The sequence below is a fragment of the Engystomops pustulosus genome, chromosome 1, assembly GCF_040894005.1.
Source record: "Engystomops pustulosus chromosome 1, aEngPut4.maternal, whole genome shotgun sequence".
Classification (NCBI taxonomy): domain Eukaryota; kingdom Metazoa; phylum Chordata; class Amphibia; order Anura; family Leptodactylidae; genus Engystomops; species Engystomops pustulosus.
In genome coordinates, this window is record NC_092411.1 from 166,798,303 (window position 1) to 166,818,493 (window position 20,191).

The 20,191-nt window shown below is 42.6% G+C and overlaps 1 protein-coding gene across 5 annotated transcripts in view; it reads right to left on the reverse strand.

Annotated features, from left to right (window-relative positions):
- The window catches only part of REXO1 (RNA exonuclease 1 homolog), a 559,659-nt gene that overhangs the window by 412,892 nt on the left and 126,576 nt on the right, over positions 1 to 20,191 (reverse strand). For 4 of the 5 annotated variants that reach the window (XM_072113796.1, XM_072113777.1, XM_072113787.1 and 1 more), the window contains exons 5-6: positions 3,693 to 3,838; positions 909 to 1,046 (exon numbers count right to left, since the gene is read on the reverse strand). In XM_072113796.1, coding sequence (XP_071969897.1) covers positions 909 to 1,046; positions 3,693 to 3,838 — 284 coding nt within the window. The remainder of the gene's footprint in view (positions 1 to 908; positions 1,047 to 3,692; positions 3,839 to 20,191) is intronic. The other variant, XM_072113768.1, reaches the window with a different exon arrangement.

Below are 20,191 nucleotides of genomic sequence, written 5' to 3' on the forward strand. Positions count from 1 at the left end.
CCAATACAGGATGCACAATTTTTGTCATACTTGGAAGGCGATTTTCTACCACAGATTCACCTCTCTGTGGTGGGCTTTTTTTTTTAGGAGCCAGCCTCTTCCGACTAAAGCCTTTAAAAGATTACCATCAGAATACAAGTGAGAATAAAGCCAGAGGAATAACTCCCCACTCTTTAGTTACCAGAGTCTGGGTTCTTAGGGGCTCAGGAGCTTCAGGCCTATCCGCCATCTTTTGGGCAGCAATGAAATTACCAGCCCTTCATGTTGCTTTAACATATGTTAAGCCATGCCCCCTTCTGGTCCGGGCCCCGCTGCTGGCGGTATGGGGACAATATATCTCCCAGGAGGAGGTCTAATACCCCCGGGCTACTCCTGGATTATGCAGTGGTGAATGCCATCAACGCATCGCGATGCGAACTGGAATTGATACCTTGCTTAATTCCGGTCGCGCTTCCAGGCACTAAGCGCACCCACACCTGGGGAATCAACTTCACGTCCCAACGTCAACCAGCGTGGGGCCGATCCTCCACTCTGCAGAAGAGATCCGTGTCTAGCCAACCCTGTGCAACCGGCTTTCTGCATATAGAGGTACTGACAAAACCGCCAACTAGCGGTCCACAAACACGAAAAAAAACTTCTATGAGATCAACTCATTAGCTCAGGTCCCTTACAGGGACAGGAAACCACTGAGGTAAGATAGGAGGAGCATGTTTTTTATGCTCAGGTTTCCTGTCCCTGGGGATGGATCCCTCTCTCTGGTTGGTGCTGGGGAAAATAGTTATAGGGTCTTAAATAAGAATATCCGAGAGAACTCTTCTAGTTGCTCATGCCAAGCTGATAAGTTGCCAGTAGAAACTAGAGCGGTTTTTATCTCAAAATATTTTGATAAATCTCCCCCACAATATTACCTTGGCAAATGCTTCCTGTTGTGACTTGCAGATCATCAGGCACTCATCAATGAACAAATTAAGGTAACGCTGCCGAACAGTGGTAGGAACTTTTGCACCAAATTCAGTAGGTAGGACCGGCCTCTTTAAGGAAGCACTCTGAAAAAGAAGATAGTTTTATCAGCTTTTGTTTCTTAGACACACACACAAAGTATTTCTCTGAAAGGCATTATATGCTTGCTGAAAGAAGATACTACCATTCTCAAAGGTTTACAAGCTTCTTTTAAAAACCATTAATAGTTTGGGGGTGAACTTTTAAAACATTGGGTGATTCATAGGGGGTTGAATACTAAATATAGCAAATGGCCTTAAAAACAAAAATGATACCGAAAAAATTCCTGAAATTTCCAGGAAAACGGATAATTGCTGATAGATTTGTAATCTGTCTAATCTTGTAACAAAATAAAAGGACATTTTTAAAATGATGCAAAAATAAAGTAGATATATCGGACTTGTTAGTTATCAACTAATTTGATCATTTAGAAAATTTTCATCAATTATTAACCACTAATATGAAGTATAATGTGCCAAAAAAAAACAAAAAAAAAAACAAACTATAACCATAATCTCAAAATCACTTTGGTAAAAAAGTGTTTAAGAGTTATAATCATATAAAAAGGGGCCAAAACCTTAAAGGGAACCTACCACCACGAATCTACCTATAAAAGGTAGATCGGGTGGTAGGTGGAAGTAAGGGACGTGAGGAGAGCTCTTTTTAGAGCTAATCCTCATGTCCCCGCTAACTTTTGGGAAACTTTATTGACCGAATATGTAAATTTAGTTATGCGGCTACTGGGGAGTGGAGTAGCCGGCACGAGGCTGCACAGCGCGGCTACTCCACGCCCCGGTAGCCACATTACTCCTCCTACCCTGTTGTGTGCGGCGCGCAGCTCCTCGTAGCTGCGGGCCCTCGTCTGACAAGCCCTCGGAGGCCTCGGAGCTGGGACTGTCATATCGGACGAGGGCGCGCAGCAACGAGGAGCTGCGTGCCGCACACAACAGGGTAGGAGGAGCAATGTGGCTACTGGGGCGTGGAGTAGCCGCGCTGTGTAGCCTCGTGCCGGCTACTCCACGCCCCAGTAGCCGCATAACTAAATTTACATATTCGGTCAATAAAGTTTCCCAAAAGTTAGCGGGGACGTGAGGATTAGCTCTAAAAAGAGCTCTTCTCACGTCCCTTACATCCACGTACCACCCGATTCGTGGTGGTAGGTTCTCTTTAAATTTCTCATCTGGGTAGTCACATTTAATTTAATGAATCTACCATATACTGTACACATTTCTTCAATTGGAGGTTATTAAAAATAACTTACCTGTGCAAAAGATAATTTTCTATAAAATTAAGCCATGTTGATCTGAAACGAGTAGCTTTCCTTGTATACAACCACCGCCGCATTCTAGCTGTGGTACTGTGCAACTTTTGGACTTTTCATATGCAAAACGGTTTCTTTGTGCAATCACTACAGCAGCAGTGGTTGTATGCAAGGACAACTACCTAGTTTCTAAGAGACAACATTAAAGGGCTACACTATTTGAAAAGTAGTTGGATGTAATCCCACTGTTGCTCTGTTCCCAAACTTCATTAGGTGCATATGAGGTGCTCAAACCAATCCAAAGCCCACAGACACAACTTCAGTGAATTAAAGAAATCTCCAGCATGACTCACACACCAGTGGGAAGTCAAGAAAGTTCTTTTTAAAAAAAAGCCTGCACACACGTGTTTAAGCGCAAAACATCTGGTCTTGAGCAAGACTGTCGAAACACTGAACTTCCGGCGTTGCTGCTTGGCACGGTGCTTGCATGCCTTTATTATTTAATAAAGACTTTCCCATGATCTGAGTTGTGGTGGACATTTCTTTTCTTCAGTACGTTAACGGATTATAAAGTTATCTTCACCCAGGTTAATCGTTTTAATAACATTCAATTGAATTTAAATACGTTTCATCTGAATGGCCGGAGAATGAAATTAAATTTCAATGCCCAGATTTCCAATGTTCAGAATATCCCTTTGGTCACAAAGTGGTTGGGTTATGTTAGATGAAATTTTTGGTTGATAAAATTTGCATTTCTGAAAGCTCAAATTTTTCAAAATTTCAAAAAAGCTCCAAAATGTTCTGTATTTTAACCCTTCTATGAGCAACTGTCATTGGTACCTGAATGTTTAGGTTAATTTTGTAGTTCTGTGCTGCTTTTCTTTAATGGAGATCTTTAAAACCACTTTACATAAAGAGCTAAAATTGAATCTATAACAAAACATGATAAAAACATATGTATGACATCAATCAATCACCCAGAGGTTGCCACAGGTGCTTGTAGAGGCAGGTTAAAGCAAAGAAAAACTTTGATACAGATAAATTTACATAATACTTTTTCCTGCTCAAGGAAACAGAAATGATGGCGATGCATTATATGTCTCTTTAGTCTCGGCCAATGGTAGGTGAAAATTAAGCTTAGCTGTACTATTATTTAGGAGACTGCTGTGTGCTGTTCTAATGCTGCAAGGATGCTCTGCATTAAATGAGGGATATTCAGAGGCTTTAAACATTATTATTGTTTCCAAGAGATTTTATACAGCTTATTTTAAATATGCTGTAGTCAAAAGTAAAAAAAATAAAGAAGCATTGCTAGGTGCTTTAGCTTTTCTGTAGTATGCTGATCTCTTAATCAATCATTTTTCCCTAAAATTAAATGCAGGCACACTGAATAGGTTCTACTCTTCTGATAAAAAAAAAAAAAAAAACATACCTGCAGGGAAGGCGCATGTGCTCGTCTTTGTTCAACAGTTGTAGTTTTAGTTTTTGAAGCCATGCCAGAGACTGTTCGTAACTGTACACCTGATGAAGAGCCATTACAAGTTTTAATAGTGCCGACTAACTGTTCCGTTTTTTCACCTGTGTAAATGATATGAAACTGTTACATATCACCATCTAAAAAAACAGCAATACAAAGCAATTACTATTTAAATATTAAAAAAAAACAAAGATTAACAAGTCCTAGTAATATAAACTGAATTTCTTAAGCACGTTTGGGATAAAACCAAAATGTATACTGCTGTGTGAATATAAATGTAAAAAAAACAAAACAAATGGCTTGGGATTTTTATGTTAATTTCTTAAAGCAAGACATTTAGCATTTTACCAAGTTGATTCAGTTTTGAATCATTCCATACAAATTAATTTAACATAGTAAAAATAAGTATTGTCAGGCAGTTGGTGACCTGAAAGTGTTGGTTTATCTGAATGCAATGCTGCCAAGTCTTACTCCTTCACTTCCTATATTAAGCTTCTAGAACAGCTATTCCACCCAGATACAAGACATTCCTGCCAAGATTAAATGTAATCAAAGTGAGGATGTGAGCGGATGCATGCAACACGTGGCGGCTCTCCTCACCGAGACACGAATTGAGCTGCGTACAACGCTGACCTGGGTGATAGATCCTGTGTAGCAGTCTGAGGAACGTGTGCAGCCGGCTCCATGTGGGCCTGAATTTCAGGGGAACCTGAGCATGGTAAACCCCCATGTGAAGCCAAAGGTCTGATGATGTATGCCCCAAAGTAAACCCTGATGACATGCACTGCCTTGAGGCATGGCCGATTCTAGCCTTTTTGCTACCCGAGGCTAAAATTTAAATGCTGTCCTTCCCCAATCCCCCTAGCTTATACAGGCACATGTGCGGATGATCCACAAGGTACATTATATACAGCCCCCCCAGTAATATACAGCCTCCCATATTAATATCCAGCCCAAATAAATAAATACCACCAGTTACACAATATACAGCTCCCCCCTATTAGCAACCGTCTCCCTTGTACATATTCCTCACAGGAATATTATAAACAGCCCCCTAAATTATATACATCTCCCCATAAATATTATATACAGACCCTTATAGTAGTATCAATCTCAATTGCACAGGTAACAGTTATGTTATATATAGCCCCTCCTATTCCTCCATATTAGTATACAGCCCCAATACAGATGTCCTCCATAGGTATGTTATATACAGACACCACTCATATTACAATCCTGCCCATATGCAGATGCCCCCCCCCAGGTATATAACCGTATGTCAGCAGGAGCATATAAGTTTAACTACTGTATGCTGTGCCTTGACTTCGCTTATGACAGGAGGATTAAAGAAGATTTATGTGCAGACACTTAACCCTCTCTGGTTAACTCTTCTCTTCATTTTTGCTGCTATATTAAACTTCACCAACATGTCTCAGTGAGACTATGGAAATTTAACTTCCTCCTATAAATACAAAAATGCTGAGTGTTTGGAAGAGCTTTCAATATACTATCATATAACTGAGTGAAAGTATTTTAATAGAATAAACACGCCACTGGAAGAACTAACTTTTCTTCTCTATAACATCAAGTTAAAATGTTTAGAAATATTTGCAGAGACAGTACACTGATACATTTTTACAATGACAAGGAGAAATAATTGTTTCCTATAATATCAAAGTACAGTGTGTCTGGAGTAATTTTCAGGATACCAACTTATAACCTTGTGATATAATTTTTTATGAATTAACATACCGTATATACTCGTGTATAACTCGTGTATATACTCACCCTCCGGTGGCCCCGATCTGCAGCGCTGCTCCCCTGATGTCCGCGCGGGCCCTCTTCTGGCTTCTGCGCCCGTCTTTTCTACATTGCGCTGGGCGCCGCCATTGCCCTCCCCCGGGCGCCGCTGCTGACGTCATACTAGGCGCCGCCCGGGAGAGAGCAATGGCGGCGCCCAGCGCGTTGTACAGAAGACGGCGGGGAAGCCAGAAGAGGACGCGCGCGGACATCGGGGGAGCAGCACTGCAGATCGGGGCCACCGGAGGGTGAGTATATAAGTTTTATTTATTTATTTATTTTTTTTTTAAGGCTGGGCAGCGCTGTATTCTACTGGGGGCAGGCTGGGCAGCGCTGTATTCTACTGGGGGCAGGCTGGGCAGCGCTGTATACTACTGCGGGCAGGCTGGGCAGCGCTGTATACTACTGCGGGCAGGCTGGGCAGCGCTGTATACTACTGCGGGCAGGCTGGGCAGCGCTGTATACTACTGCGGGCAGGCTGGGCAGCGCTGTATACTACTGGGGGGCAAGCTGGGCAGCGCTGTATACTACTGGGGGGCAAGCTGGGAAGTGCTGTACACTACTGGGGGCAGGCTGGGGTGGCTGTATACTACTGGGGGCAGGCTGGGGTGGCTGTATACTACTGGGGGCAGGCTGGGGTGGCTGTATACTACTGGGGGCAGGCTGGGGTGGCTGTATACTACTGGGGGCAGGCTGTATACCATAGGGGGCTGGCTGGCTATATACTGGGGGGGGGGGTCTGTGACCAATCCATTTCCCACCCTCGGCTTATACTCAAGTCAATAGGTTTTCCCAGTTTTTGGTGGTAAAATTAGGGGTCTCGGCTTATTCTCGGGTCGGCTTATACTCTAGTATATACGGTACCTCTGGGAGATTATGGAGAGAATTTTTTTTTTTTCTAGGAGACTTCAAATATTAATATTTAGTTATGTGATATTATACTCAATTTGCTATATCTCTCAGTGTTTGGGAGCCAATTATTACCTTACCTAGCAAAGTACTAATTATTATCTTAATAATATCTTAATATCACACAAGTGTTTAAAATTAATATCTTTACTGTATCTCTTCTTGTGTGAAAGGTTTATACCTTGCATAGAATGCCAATGTATTGATATGTGCGGTATGTTGAGATTGTTTATATTGGGTATAACACTGGGTAATATTGATTCTATAAACAATTCAGGTTGAGCTTTGCATTTGGCTACATATTATAGGTGGAAGGATGACCAAACCGGCAAACAAAAAGAAAAAAAAGGGGGGTGAGGATGGGGTAACCACCCCAATACATGAGAATAGACATGAAAAGATAAGAGGGAGTACAGCAAACAAACTGAAGAAGTTTGCCCTAGAAAACCAAACAAAAGAAAATGGAGGAAACAAACAAAAACTGAAAGAAAATATTCCATACAGCGGATTTACAAGATTGGTTGGTGAGAAGATAGAGTAACGAAATGTTAACATTGGAAGAAGTTGTAAAGAAGTCTAGATGTATTAAACAGAAAATCGACATACTAAACCCTTCCCGCTCCGCACTCTCCCACTCCTTCCCTCCCATCTCCCCCCGTGACACTATGTATTCGTGTTTGCTCGTGACACTATGTATTTCACGTTAATCGCATTTTCGCGGGTAATCTACCACTGACATCCCCGGATAACAAAAGAAAAGTCCATGCTGCAAGTATGTTATGAAGGAAATCCTTACACCTGTGAGCATTTGGTGATCCTCCCCGTCCTCTTGAAAGTGCAAAAGGATACACCCTCTGGTTGCAGGTTTTTGCAGACAATGAAAAAAGATTCAATGTGCTGATCGATTTTATATGACGATTCAATAAAGAAGCAAGATTTATTTCATTAAAAAAGTGCTGGATCGTTTGAATCATCCCCAGATAACACCGATTGTAGGTGTTTAACCCTTTAAACTTGCCTTTGTGGGATCTTTCCCTTGCGATCGCCCCCCCCCCCCCCGGCGCCTTTTTAGGGGGTGCCAATCGATGCTATGGCATCCACTGGGGTCCGAAGAGATGCCTGAAGGCAGTGCCATTAAGATGGCGTCAGTGACGTCATCTTAAAGGCATAGTGTCAGCCAAAATTTTCAACATTGGAGGATACCAACCCCCCAAAAAAAGCATCTCTCCCGCAAAAAAAAATTTCGTGACATGGTCCCAATAACGAAAAAGCGAAAATTGTATAGCCTGCAAAATGAGGAAAGTAAAATCCTGGCAGCTGCAGGTCCCTCCTTCCCTTGTGCGCCTCGCTGTGCGCCCATAAAACAAGTAACAGGGGCGTGGCTTGGTAATGGCGGCATGAAGACGTGCACTGCGGGAACTCCCGTCCTTCAGGCTCCCTTACCCGTGATCAAGGGACTCACTTGCGGCCGATTATGTCCTCAAGGAGGGGGAGGAACACGGGAAGGCTGGCGACCCCCGACCCCCCAACTGCCCGGGCCTGGACCGCTTTCTTCAGCCGCAAGGTGCGGCCTCCTCTACTCCACCGCTGCTACACGGCCGGCGCCACAAACATCGCAGACCGTGCAGTCTGGGGAACAAAGCGTGGACGCCAGCAGCCCCTGCCAATATCCTCCTCAGGAGATGCCGAATTCCAGATGATTCCAGCTGAGAGAGCTGATACAAGCCCTCCGCACCAGGCAAGATCTGGACTCTGTGGTTCAGAGGCTTGAGCTTTCACAGCACTAGGCCTTAGAAGAAGTCAAAGAGGGGCTTGAGGAGGTCTCTGCGCGCACTACGAATGTTGAAAATGCGTCTGTGGTGCTAGATGCCCGGGTCACTGCCATGGAGACAGATGAATCAGTCTAGAGCACATATCCAGCATTTGACCCTTTTATTAGATGAACAAGAAAATCGCGGCAGGCGAAATAACATACCCATAAAGGGCCTGCCTGAGCTTTAAACAGAAGACAATCTGAGAGGGTAACGCATATCTTTAATGACATCTTATGCCACCCTGCGTACTTGTTTTCTCCAGAATGTCCACTGCTGAATCTGCGACCCCCAGAGATGTCCTATGCCGTTTACACTACTTCACGGATAAGGAGAAAATAATGCGCGCAGCCTGGGGCCGAGAAACTGTGCAAGAAGGTGGTTCAGATATATACGTATCTACCTGGATGTTTCTGCCCGTACCCTGAGCATGAGACGTTTGCTGCAACCTCTTCTTCACTACATTAAGAGGCATTGTTCGACATAACAGGACCCCGTTTTTTCTAAGGAGCCCTGATGACCTTGCCGATCTTTTTCGTTTCTTGAATATACCTCCATTCTCCGTTCCCAATTGGCTTGTAACGGATCTACCTAGAGTTTCCCAGCTGCAGTCTCGCCGACGAAGTGCTGCTGGATGTGGGAGACGCCCCTCAATTGAGGACACCTTGCCGCCACCTCTATCTCCCAAACCTCCTGGAAGTGCTCGATTGGGCTCAGATTTATCCATGGGCCTACCGCTGAAAGCCCGATGTTCTCTCATCCTCCCTAATGCATAGTACTCAGGTATTAGCACTTGATGCCACATATTGGACTTATGTCTACATGCATATTTAAATGTAACTTGTGGTTTGTTTGTTTTTTTATGCTTTTGAAAATGAGGATGTAACCTGAGTGATGTCTAGATTATACTTATTTAAGTTATCTTTACGGTTTAGAGATCAGTTACTATGACACTACTACTGGGACACTTGAATGTAATGTTATTCTTTACTGCCAATGAAAGATTTAACCCCTTAAGGACGCAGCCATTTTACAGCTTAAGGCTCAGCCCGATTTTTTGGATTCTGACTTGCTTCGCTTTATATGGTTATAACTTTTGAACACTGTTACTTATCAAAACGATTCTGAGATTGTTTTTTCCCCACATGTTGTACTTCATTTTAGTGGTAAATTTTGGCAGATAAGTTTTGCGTTTATTTACAAAAAAAAGAAAATATGATAAATTTTTTGAAAAATTTGCCATTTTCGAAATTCTAAATCATTGCGTTTTCAGGCAGATAGATTTACCACCTAAATAAGTTGCTGAATAACATTTCCCATTTGTCTACTTTACATTTTCATAATTTCTGAAATGTCTGGATAATTTATTTTGATGTCACGCGGCTTACAAATAGAATATCGCTTTTCCGGATTTTCAGAATTGACTATTTTGGGGATAAATACAGTTTTGAATGAAATTTTACATATTTAGCATCAAAACCCCCTATATAATCTACCCATTTTCAAATCTGCACCCCTCAAGCTATCAGAAACAGCTTTTACGAAGATTGTTAACCCCTTGAGATCTTCATAGTAATTGAATCAAAATGGAGGTGAAATTTAGAATGGTCATACTGTTCCCTTATACGTTCATTTAGCACTAAAATTTACACATTTCCAAAATATAAAAAGAGAAAACCCACCATACAATTTGTTCTGCAATTTCTCCTGAGTACAAAGACCCCCCACATGTGGCTGTGACTTGTTTTACGGGCGCACAGCGAGACGCAGAAGGGAAGGAGAGCCCTGCAGCTGCCAGGATTTTAGTTTCCTCATTGGCCCCTTTTGAAGGCTATAAAATTTTCGCTTTTTCGTTATTTGGGCCATGTGACGGCATTTTTTTTGCGGGATGAGATGCTTTTTCCATTGTTACCATTTTGGGGTTGGTATCACCTATTGTTGAAAATTTAGGAACTTTTTTTGAGGGCAGGAGTAGAAAAGCATCAATTCTGTACTGGATTTTTGACTTTTTTTTTTTTGGTGTTCACCGTATAGACTAATAATCATGTTAGCTTTATTCTATGGGTTGATACGATTACGGGGATACCAGACATGAATATATTTTCTTACGTTTTACTAAATTTGTCAAACAAAACCCTAATGTGGGGAAAAATCTATAATTTTTGTATTGCCATCTTCCAAGTGGCATAACTTTGTTACGTTTTTGGCTACGGAGCTGGTTGATGGCTTGTTTTTTGCGGGACATGTTGTACTTTGCACCAGTATCATGTCTAAGTACATATGGTTTTTTGGTCGCATTTTATAGCATTTTTTGTGGGATTGAAAAGGTAAAAATCATAATTTTTGGAGGGTTTATAACAGTTTTTTTTTACGGCGTTTATCGTGGGGGTTCAATAATGATTTACTTTTATTCTACGGGTTGTTACGGACGCGGTGATACTATATATGTGGGGTTTGTGTTATGATTTAGACTTTTTTTTTGAGTTATATGTCTCTTTATATGTTTTGGGGGTTTGGGGCATTTTTAGTGATTTATGACTTTATTTTTTTATTGAATAACTTTTTTTTTACTTTTTTACTTTTATACCATGGGATATGAACAAGCAATCCTCTGATTGCTTGTTCATGATAATATTCTGCAATACTCATGTATTGCAGAGTATTATCAGTGTCAGCCTATGCACTTGCATAGGCTGGCACTTTGCCAGTAAGATGACGTCACAGACGCCATCTTACTGGCAATTCTTGCTAGTAACTCTGGGGTCCAGATCGGACCCCAGAGTTACTATAGCAACGATCGGCGCCCCCCGAAAACGGTTCGGGGGGGCCGATCGTGGGGGTAAGACACCCCAGATGCTTGTTAGATGCCGCGGTCGCGCTGACCGCGGCATCTAAAGGGTTAAGCACCCGCGATCGGAGACAACTCCGATCGCGGGTGTTACACTGGGGTGCCGGCTATTAGTTACAGCCGGCACCCCGTGTTTCCCGATGCCGGTTCGGCTCTGATCCAGAGCCGAGCCGGCATAGGCGCCGTGGCGGATATATCCGCCACTGAGCGCTAAGTCACTGCGCTCCGTGGCGGATATATCCGCCGCGGAGCGTGAAGGGGTTAAACAAAGTTGAGCAATACTGCCATCTAGTGACCAATATTTTTAACTACTCATACAGGCATAAGGTTTTGACCCTAGAACAGGGGTCAGGAACCTTTTTGGCTGAAGGAGCCATAAGCGCCACATATTTTAAAATATAATTCTGCAAGAGCTGTACAATATGCTTAAAGGCACACTGACAGTACAATGGTTCCAGCAGTCATTAGTACAGCAACTGTACTCCCCCCTGTACTAAGCCGCCACTGGACCGAAACAATGGTAATTCCCTGTAAAATAAAAAATAGATAATTTACAAACGATCTTGAGATGCAGCACATCTTGTTCAGCACTCTGGCTTCTTTTTAATGTGCATGCCTGGATCTGGCTTCTTCCCAGCTGATGATGAGAGATGCAGCTTTCAGGCACGCGCAGAAGAAGGAAGAGGCCAGAGTGCTGGGCGAGATGTCCTGCATGGAAAGCTCCAATGTAAATTATGTATTTTTGTATTTTACAGTTTTACAGAATTACCATTGTTTTGGTCCAGTGGTGGCTTAGTACTAGGGGGAGGAACACTCAAATACACGTGGCAGACGCCACAGAACCACCCCAATACATACTCCATTTGCTGCAGAACATTCCCATACATGAGCCAACCACTGCAGACCATCCCTATACACATGCCAACCGCTGCAGAAAATCCCTATACAGACGCCAACCGCTGCAGAACATCCCTATACAGACGCCAACCGCTGCAGAACATCCTATATACACATGCAAACCGCTGCAGAACATCCCTACACACGAGGCAACCGCTGCAGAACATCCCTATACAGACACCAACCGCTGCAGACCATCCCTATACACATGCCAACCGCTGCAGAACACCCCCATACAGACGGCAACCGTTGCAGAACATCCTGATACAGACACCAACCACTGCAGAATATTATAATATACATTTATTAAAGTATCTGCACCAGTTTTCTGGTGACTTTGCACTGGATAGAACATCTTTGGCGCTTCTACATGTAATTATAACGTGTTTGCACCAGTTTTGTGTGGCAGCTACTCTGTGTCCCACAAGACAGAAAAATCTGCACCTAAAAGGGGCCGTGCACACAAATTTTGTCTTTGGTCCGAGCTATTATGTGTATCAGCTGCTGCTGAACCTCACATTAATGTAGAAATGCAGTGGTGGGGGGAGATATGAGGGGATGATGTAAAGGGGTCTGTAAGGGACACTTAGCTGCTCCTGCACACAGGACACTAAGGGGTTAAGGCAGAGTGTGAAGAGACACTGGGTGGAGGGAGGACTCCTCTCTGGCTGATTCCCTGCTGACTCCTCCTCCTCAGGTGCTGGACCTTCTCCAGAGTATGCAGCCCTCTCCTCTGTATGAATCTCCCGCGCGCTGCTACATCCAGCGCTGGGATTGGCTGCAGGCAGACAGTCTCCTCCCCTCCCTCTCTCATACACGGAGGAGGCTGCTGCAAGGAGGGAAAGGGAGGTGCCGCCCCTGAATTAACCCTGCGTACCCCTGCGCTGCTCTGCCGAATACATCCAGGGGCATAACTACAGCCGGGGCAGAACAGGGGCCCCGGACATATGGCCGAATACGGCAAGCATCTTAGCAGGCATGATGCAGCTGTAGTTACGCCCCTGGATAGGAGCCCTGGCAGCGAGCCAGATGTGGCCATCAAAAGAGCCACATCTGGCTGGCGAGCCATAGGTTCCCGACCCCTGCCCTAAAAGTTAACCATTTATTACAGATTATCTGATATTGTCATTTGTCTTTGAGAAGTTTGTTCACCCTGGGAGGTTGCCTGTCAAATTTAATATACAGTACCATCTCAAAAAGGCCTCTATTATACCATCCCACCCCTGAAGCACTATCTTTATGGTTGCGATAAGGGTATCTTACATGTAAATGTACCCATTAAGGCCCGATATTTGGGCATAATACCCCCCCAGTGTGTAACACATCCATATTCCTCTGTTACACGAAAGTTAGAAGGTGTTATGGATGAGGTACCTCGATCTTTATAGCGGCTTCGGTACAGTGGTCATTCGTGGACTCGTGCTGCGACTTGGAGGGGAGAATGATTATGGTTAAAGGCAAAATAGCAGACAGTATGACATAATAGCAAACAATCATTCGCCTCCCTATGTCTACCTAAAACAGGACAAGCCCAAGCTCTGGCTTCCTTTTTGGACCTCATAAAGGCATCTAGTTGTGGGCGAAGATTTTAATGTTGCTCTAGACCCCAGTATTGATACTTCTTCGGGTTCTTCCTCTATGTTGCAACATGGCCTACGCAGACCGAGAGGACTATTGCATGACCAATCAATTGATAGGACACCGGGAGACAAGGACTACACATTCAACTCCTCAACGCACAATATGTATTCTCACCTGGATTATTTCCTCATTCGCCATAGCGACTTGGGTCTCATCCAGACAGCGTCAATTGACAATATCACCTTCTCGGACCATGCCTTAGTCTCCATGGTAATTAACCTCAGTGGAAATTGATTACATCCCTCTTAGATGATACTGTGATCACAGACGAAATTCGAGAATCCCTACAAACGCATTTCAACAGGACCATAGAAGAGGGGATTGAACAGTGCATTGCCTGGAATGGTCATAAGCAGTTATGCTTATGACCATTCCAGGCAATGCACTGTTCAATCCCCTCTTCTATGGTCCTGGTGAAATGCGTTTGTAGGGATTCTCGAATTTCGTCTGTGATCACAGTATCATCTAAGAGGGATGTAATCAATCCGCAGTTTACTAATTACACATGGTGCCCGGCGAAAACGGGAAAAGGCTAAAGAGAGCTCTCTTATTGGATAAAATTGGGGAACTAGAAACGTCACAAGCGTACACCTACTGATGATCTTCGGACTTCCCTGTTTGAGGCACGAGACTCTCTTAAAACGTTATTCATCGGTAAATCAAAGGGAGTTCTGGCTTTGTCGGCACTTTTATGAGTATAGCGACAAATGTGGCAGATCTCTAGCCAGAGCATTATGTCTCCAACGCTCGCGTACATACATTCCAAAAATCGTTACATAATCGAGACTCCCTAGACACAAATTCGGAAATTGGTAATAGTCACAGAATGTTGCCACAATCCCTATATAATCTTGACCAACCTCACCCAGCCTCAGCCCGAAGCGCATTACAAAGTAGGATCCAAACTTACCTCTCTGACTCTTCCCTACCATCTCTTCCTGAGGAGGAGGCAGAAAGCTCTAGAAGCCCCCATTACTGATTTAGAGTTCCAATTGGCCCTTAAAGAGACTCAGTCGGGCAAGTATGGGTAAGATATTAAGCGTGTAAAGCTTGGATAGATCGGCGGGCAATTGAGTCCCCAAGTATGTGATGCTTTGTGACGCCCACTTCAAATTAAAGGACCCTTGCAGCGTTTCTACAATAGCCTCCGGGAGAAACATTAGGGGCCTCTGATTTGGACCAATTAATGCGGAAGTGAGACAGCTGGGCAAACACATGCATTTCCTTCATTTAAAAGCTATCTCATAGAAAGCCTTCATCCAGTGTGGTTCAAGAAGACCAGAAAACTTGAGAGTACAGGACGACTGCTCCAGAAGGACCAATTGCAGCGTCCGACATCACAGGACCGACATGACAGGTCCTATGATGTCAGAGGGGGGGATGTCCCCTCTTGATTCCTCCCGGTGTCGGCGGTCGGTAGCGCTAATTCACTGCGCTCAGTGCGTGGATATATCCGCCGCGGAGCGGCAAGGGCTTAAGTACAACATGTGGAGAAAAAACAAATCTCTTTGAAGTAACAGAGTTCAAAAGTTATAACCATATAAAGAGACGCATGTCAGAATCCAAAAAATGGGACTGAGCCTTAAGCTACAAAATGGCTACGACCTTAAGGGGTCAATTACCTTATTTTTCGGACTATAAGACGTGCATCCTGGGCCCCGTAGCAGCCATAGCAGCTGTTGTTACGCCACGGACTGTGCCCTTTCAGCACTATACCATAACATCCAGAGATATTGATCAATCGTGTGTGTATGACTTAATAAAGAAAGCTTCTTATTTCATGAACACTGTATTTGTGATTAATTAGCCTGACAGCTGTCCAGTCAATTAATTTGGAACCTTTAATCAATACAGGGGTCCGTTTGGGATCGCCCCCAACACCAATAAATTATTTGAACCTCATATGAATTTCATCTTAATTTAATGATTTAGGGTCTTAACAATTTGATCATAGATGTGGTAACACCATGCCAGAGGATGAGGATGGCATCAATATACCTACCCCAGAATAAAACGTGTTCTGTAAAGTGAGGGTGTGCCTTATTAAACAAATGTACAGCCTTCCACCATCCGAGAGATAAGTTCCTGTAGATGGGTGTGCAGACTGTCCCCATGAACGGAAAAGGTATTACCAAAAAAAAAAAATTATTGTGTGACAGCAGAATCCTAGGAGCCAAAGTAAAGCGACTATGATTCAGAAAAAAATGAATGTGTTGAGACAATACAGGGATGTCTATAAAGCTAGTAATACTAGGAACTGTATTATAGTTCATTTCATTTTTTGAGGGGATCACGATAGTCAAAACTTTGTTGCAACACAGTAGTTACATAGGATCAATTCAGATACTGATATAACTGATTCTTTATATGAGGAGTAACACTGACATCTACCTCTCTTTTCTATCTCACTTATGACGGGAAAGGAGTGAAGCATTTTGTTATAATAGTCAATTGCAAAGTGTGAACTATATTCTATTAGGGCCCAAGTGGCTTAATTCATTATTAAAAAGAAATATCCTGCACTGTACGTCCCGCTGCCAGCACAAATTATGTTTACTCTATACAAAAGGCCACAAAAGGTTGTAGATTTTTAACTCACTAGAGGACAAACGCATATTCTCACAAAAGGTTATTTTTAATGAAGAATAAAAGTAGTTTTAAAAAAGGCTTCGTCAGGCTTCGCTGCCTGATGCGCTCTTCTCCTGATGATGATGAATCCCTGGCTTCACTTGGCTCCCAAGTGCGATTGGTTACATCATCATCATCGATTTGTGTTTCCCTGTCACCGCTTTCCTCCTCAAATGTCTTAGTATGCACATAACTTCCAGTGTCACTCTCCACATCTCTACTTTCCTGACGACTGCACAAAGCAGCGGATGTCTACCCCACCTCTTCAATGCCATGCAGCTGCTGACTGTCCTCAAAAAATTCATCCTCGCTATATAGCCCAAACACCTAGTAGATCTCTGGCCAAGGGAAATGAACAGGACAGTGGCTGATTAAGGACAGGTGAGCACCGGTGACCTGCTACTGGGCCATGCCAACTAATGGTTGTATCTGACAAACCCACGGACTCTTGGCTGGGGTTGTCAGATGTCATCTGGGAGTAAGTGGATGACCCAGTAAACTTCTTATTCACTTTAGCAACAAAAAGATCCCCCAAAACGGACACCCTGGGATTGAAGCAGAAATCACTACAGAAAGTATGTGGATTTCACATCGATTTCTTCCTATTGACTTTAGCAACAAAAAAAAACTGCTCATTTTTGGTATACAGGAGCACAAGAACTGACAACCTGGGATTGAAGTAGAAATCACTACAGAAAGTATGTGGATTTTACACAGATTTCTTCTTCACTTCAGAAACAAAAATAAAACCTGCTATTTGGGGTATACAGATCCACCAAAACAGACACTCTGGGAATGGAGCAGAAATCACTACACAAAGAATGTGGATTTTACACAGATTTCTTCCTCTTCACTTCAGAAACAAAAAAGAACTGTTATTTGGGGTATACAGATCCCCCAAAACGGACACCCTTGGAACAAAAATCACTACAGCACAGTACAGTATAAGCAGCTGGATGCTACAGGCAGCACATACAGTGTGAAGTGCCGAGATTTATAAATAGCTGCCTCTTTTTATAGTCTATGACATCACATAAGCCTGCCGGTCGCTGATAGGCTTACAGGTCTGCACATGTGATCGAAGGTGTTCCTTTCTACTTCTCAGAGTTTTCTGCCCCTATGTAACACGTTGTACTCCCACCCATATGGTAATAATCACCGTAAACGTCGGCTTCGTGACAAATCATATCATAGCAATCGAATTTTTCCTGAAATTCTAACCGAAGATAAAATCATTAGAATCGATTCGCCCATCTCTAATCATAACATAATATGGCAAATTTTCTATTCCAAAAACTTACATTTTAAAATCTCTAGAGAAGCATCAAAAGTGTATTCAAGGGAAAGTTTAACCTTCGAACCAAACAAATATAAAAACAGCCTTCCATAATTTACAGAAAACATATAGACAATATGTAAAGTCAACCTGGGAGGTGGCAAGTTTTGAAACACATCTAAAAACAAACTGGTTTACAGAGGATTATGTATACACCTATATCCCAATTCACACCAGGATGATAGTTAATTTATAAAAGGCTGTCAACAAATACTGAGAATTCTTTGCATCTTATTCATTACCAACATAATTATGAAACGGAATACCTTGGCAGATTAAGCGCGAGAAGCTTGATAAAGAAATTCAAGGGTTTAACGCTGAGTTAATAAATTCTGAGTTCCATAACCTTGAAAATAGATTTTAAAAAAATCTTATATCTTTGACTAATGATATAAAAGGAGCATGAAGATTTTGAGACAGGACAGATACATAAAAGAAGAAAAAAAAACAAAAACAAAACACTCGCTGCACTTACTACATACACGGACGTGTCTGAATCTGATGGGGTCATCCTCAGAAGACAGACAGAAATCAATAGAACACAAGAGGGTGGAAGCACAAAAAAGGAATTAAAAGGAATTTTAATAGCAAGAGAATTGAAAAATGGCAAACTCATACTGTACCATCATTGGATACATCTTATGTATGTGCTTCTCACGCACCCTCCTCACTTCCCCAAACTATGGTTGCATATACTCCAACGGTGGTAAAATGTAATCCCTCAGACACGGCCTTGTATGCCTCATGAGATTGCTACACCTTTTCCTACTGGACAGACTGCTTCAAATGTATTCCAAGTCAACAAATGATACCATCAAAGTGTCCCAATGACACCACAAATTATATTTACGCTATTAAAAAAAAACCCTAAGGTTTTATATTTTTAACTCCAGTAAGGAGAAAAGCATATTTGCACAAAATGTTTTTTTTTTTTTTAATTATTACACATAAAAGTCCAACTTTAAGAAATAGATTGCGAAAGGGTTTCAGGGAGGCCATTTCCAGGCCTTTTTTTTAGTAAATAAGTATTGTAAACCAAGGACCCAGTCACATGAAAAGTCTATGTGCTGTTTTGACAAGCGCAACAACATGGAGTCTGAAGGAGCTGTCTGCCAAAGAGGAGCGCCGATCTCCACTTCTCACTAAGTGTGCATGTACATATATAGCTCTCCAACAGTCCGAGGGACAGTGAACTGGCCCCTGCGTAGGTTATAGTATTCCAACTAGATTGGAATTATAACAACAGTCTAAAAAGAAAGAATGAGTGGATTACAAGAATTGCGTTTTTTTTTATACTGGACAGTAGATTTCAAGTGCTTTATTAAACTAATTTTTCGGTTTCCTTTTCTATACTTTTATTTTATGGACAATTTTTAGAATTTTTTAAAAACAAACTTTTCTCGAGTGTGGTTCACTGGCATTGTAAGTGTATCAACTATGTCGCTTTGAATTGAATTGGGAAAAGTTTTGGAGATTCTCCTTTTGGAATAGAAAACCTATAACATACAAAGTAAAATTGTTGGCGACTACATACTACATGCTTAGTTGGACTGGTGTATGAATAATTTTGTTTTTATATAATGCAATTATCATTTTGTGTAGTATTTTGTATAAAATATGTTTTGTTTGTAAAATGCAAAATATCACAAACAATCTTTTTTCTTCAACCTAAATGAAGGCTTTCATTAAATTATTGTATTGAGAGGTTTGCACTTTAACCCCTTAAGGACGCAGGGTTTTTTCGCTCGCTCTCCACCTTCAAGAATCCATAACTTTTTCATATTTCTGCATACAGATCTGTGTGAGGGTTTATTGTGCGTAACAAATTTTATTTCTTCGTCACATTATTTAATATTTAGAGATGAGCTAGCAACTAAAATGCTCGAGTGCTCGTTTCGAATAACGAACCTCATTGAAGTCAATGGGAGACTCGAGCATTTTTCAAGGGGACCAAAGCTCTGCACAGGGAAGCTTGGCCAAAAACCTGGAAAACTCAGAAAAGGATGGAAACACCACGGAAATGGACAGGAAACAGCAGGGGCAGCATGCATGGATGCCTCTGAGGCTGCTTTATCGAACCATTATGCCAAAATTATGGGCAACAGCATGGTGATGGCAGAGTGACCGAGTGAGGCGAGATAGCATCTAAAACACCCAAAAATTCACGCTAACAATATAGGGGGCGGCATGCGGAGGCAGTGGCAGGCAAGAGAGTGGCATTGCGACATCCCAAATGGACTCAGGCTTCAAACCAATTTAAAAAATTCCTTTTAGCGAGGATAACGTGTAGCACTGTACGGATCAGTATTTGGCCTGGTTATGGTGGCAGAGAGGAACCAAAGGAGGTGAGCAAGAAGCGCTATAATGATTTACTATGTGAACAAAAGGTTGTCGGTATTAGTCGATAACACGGCATGGAGGCAGCAGAGTGACCAAGTTCCATAACGTATCTGGGGAAACACCCGAAAAATGAGCCTGACACAGCTCATTTGCCAAAGGGGCGGCGTCTGGAGGCAGCTACGGGGGCGGCGTCTGGAGGCAGCTACGGGGGCGGCGTCTGGAGGCAGCTACGGAGACAATTACA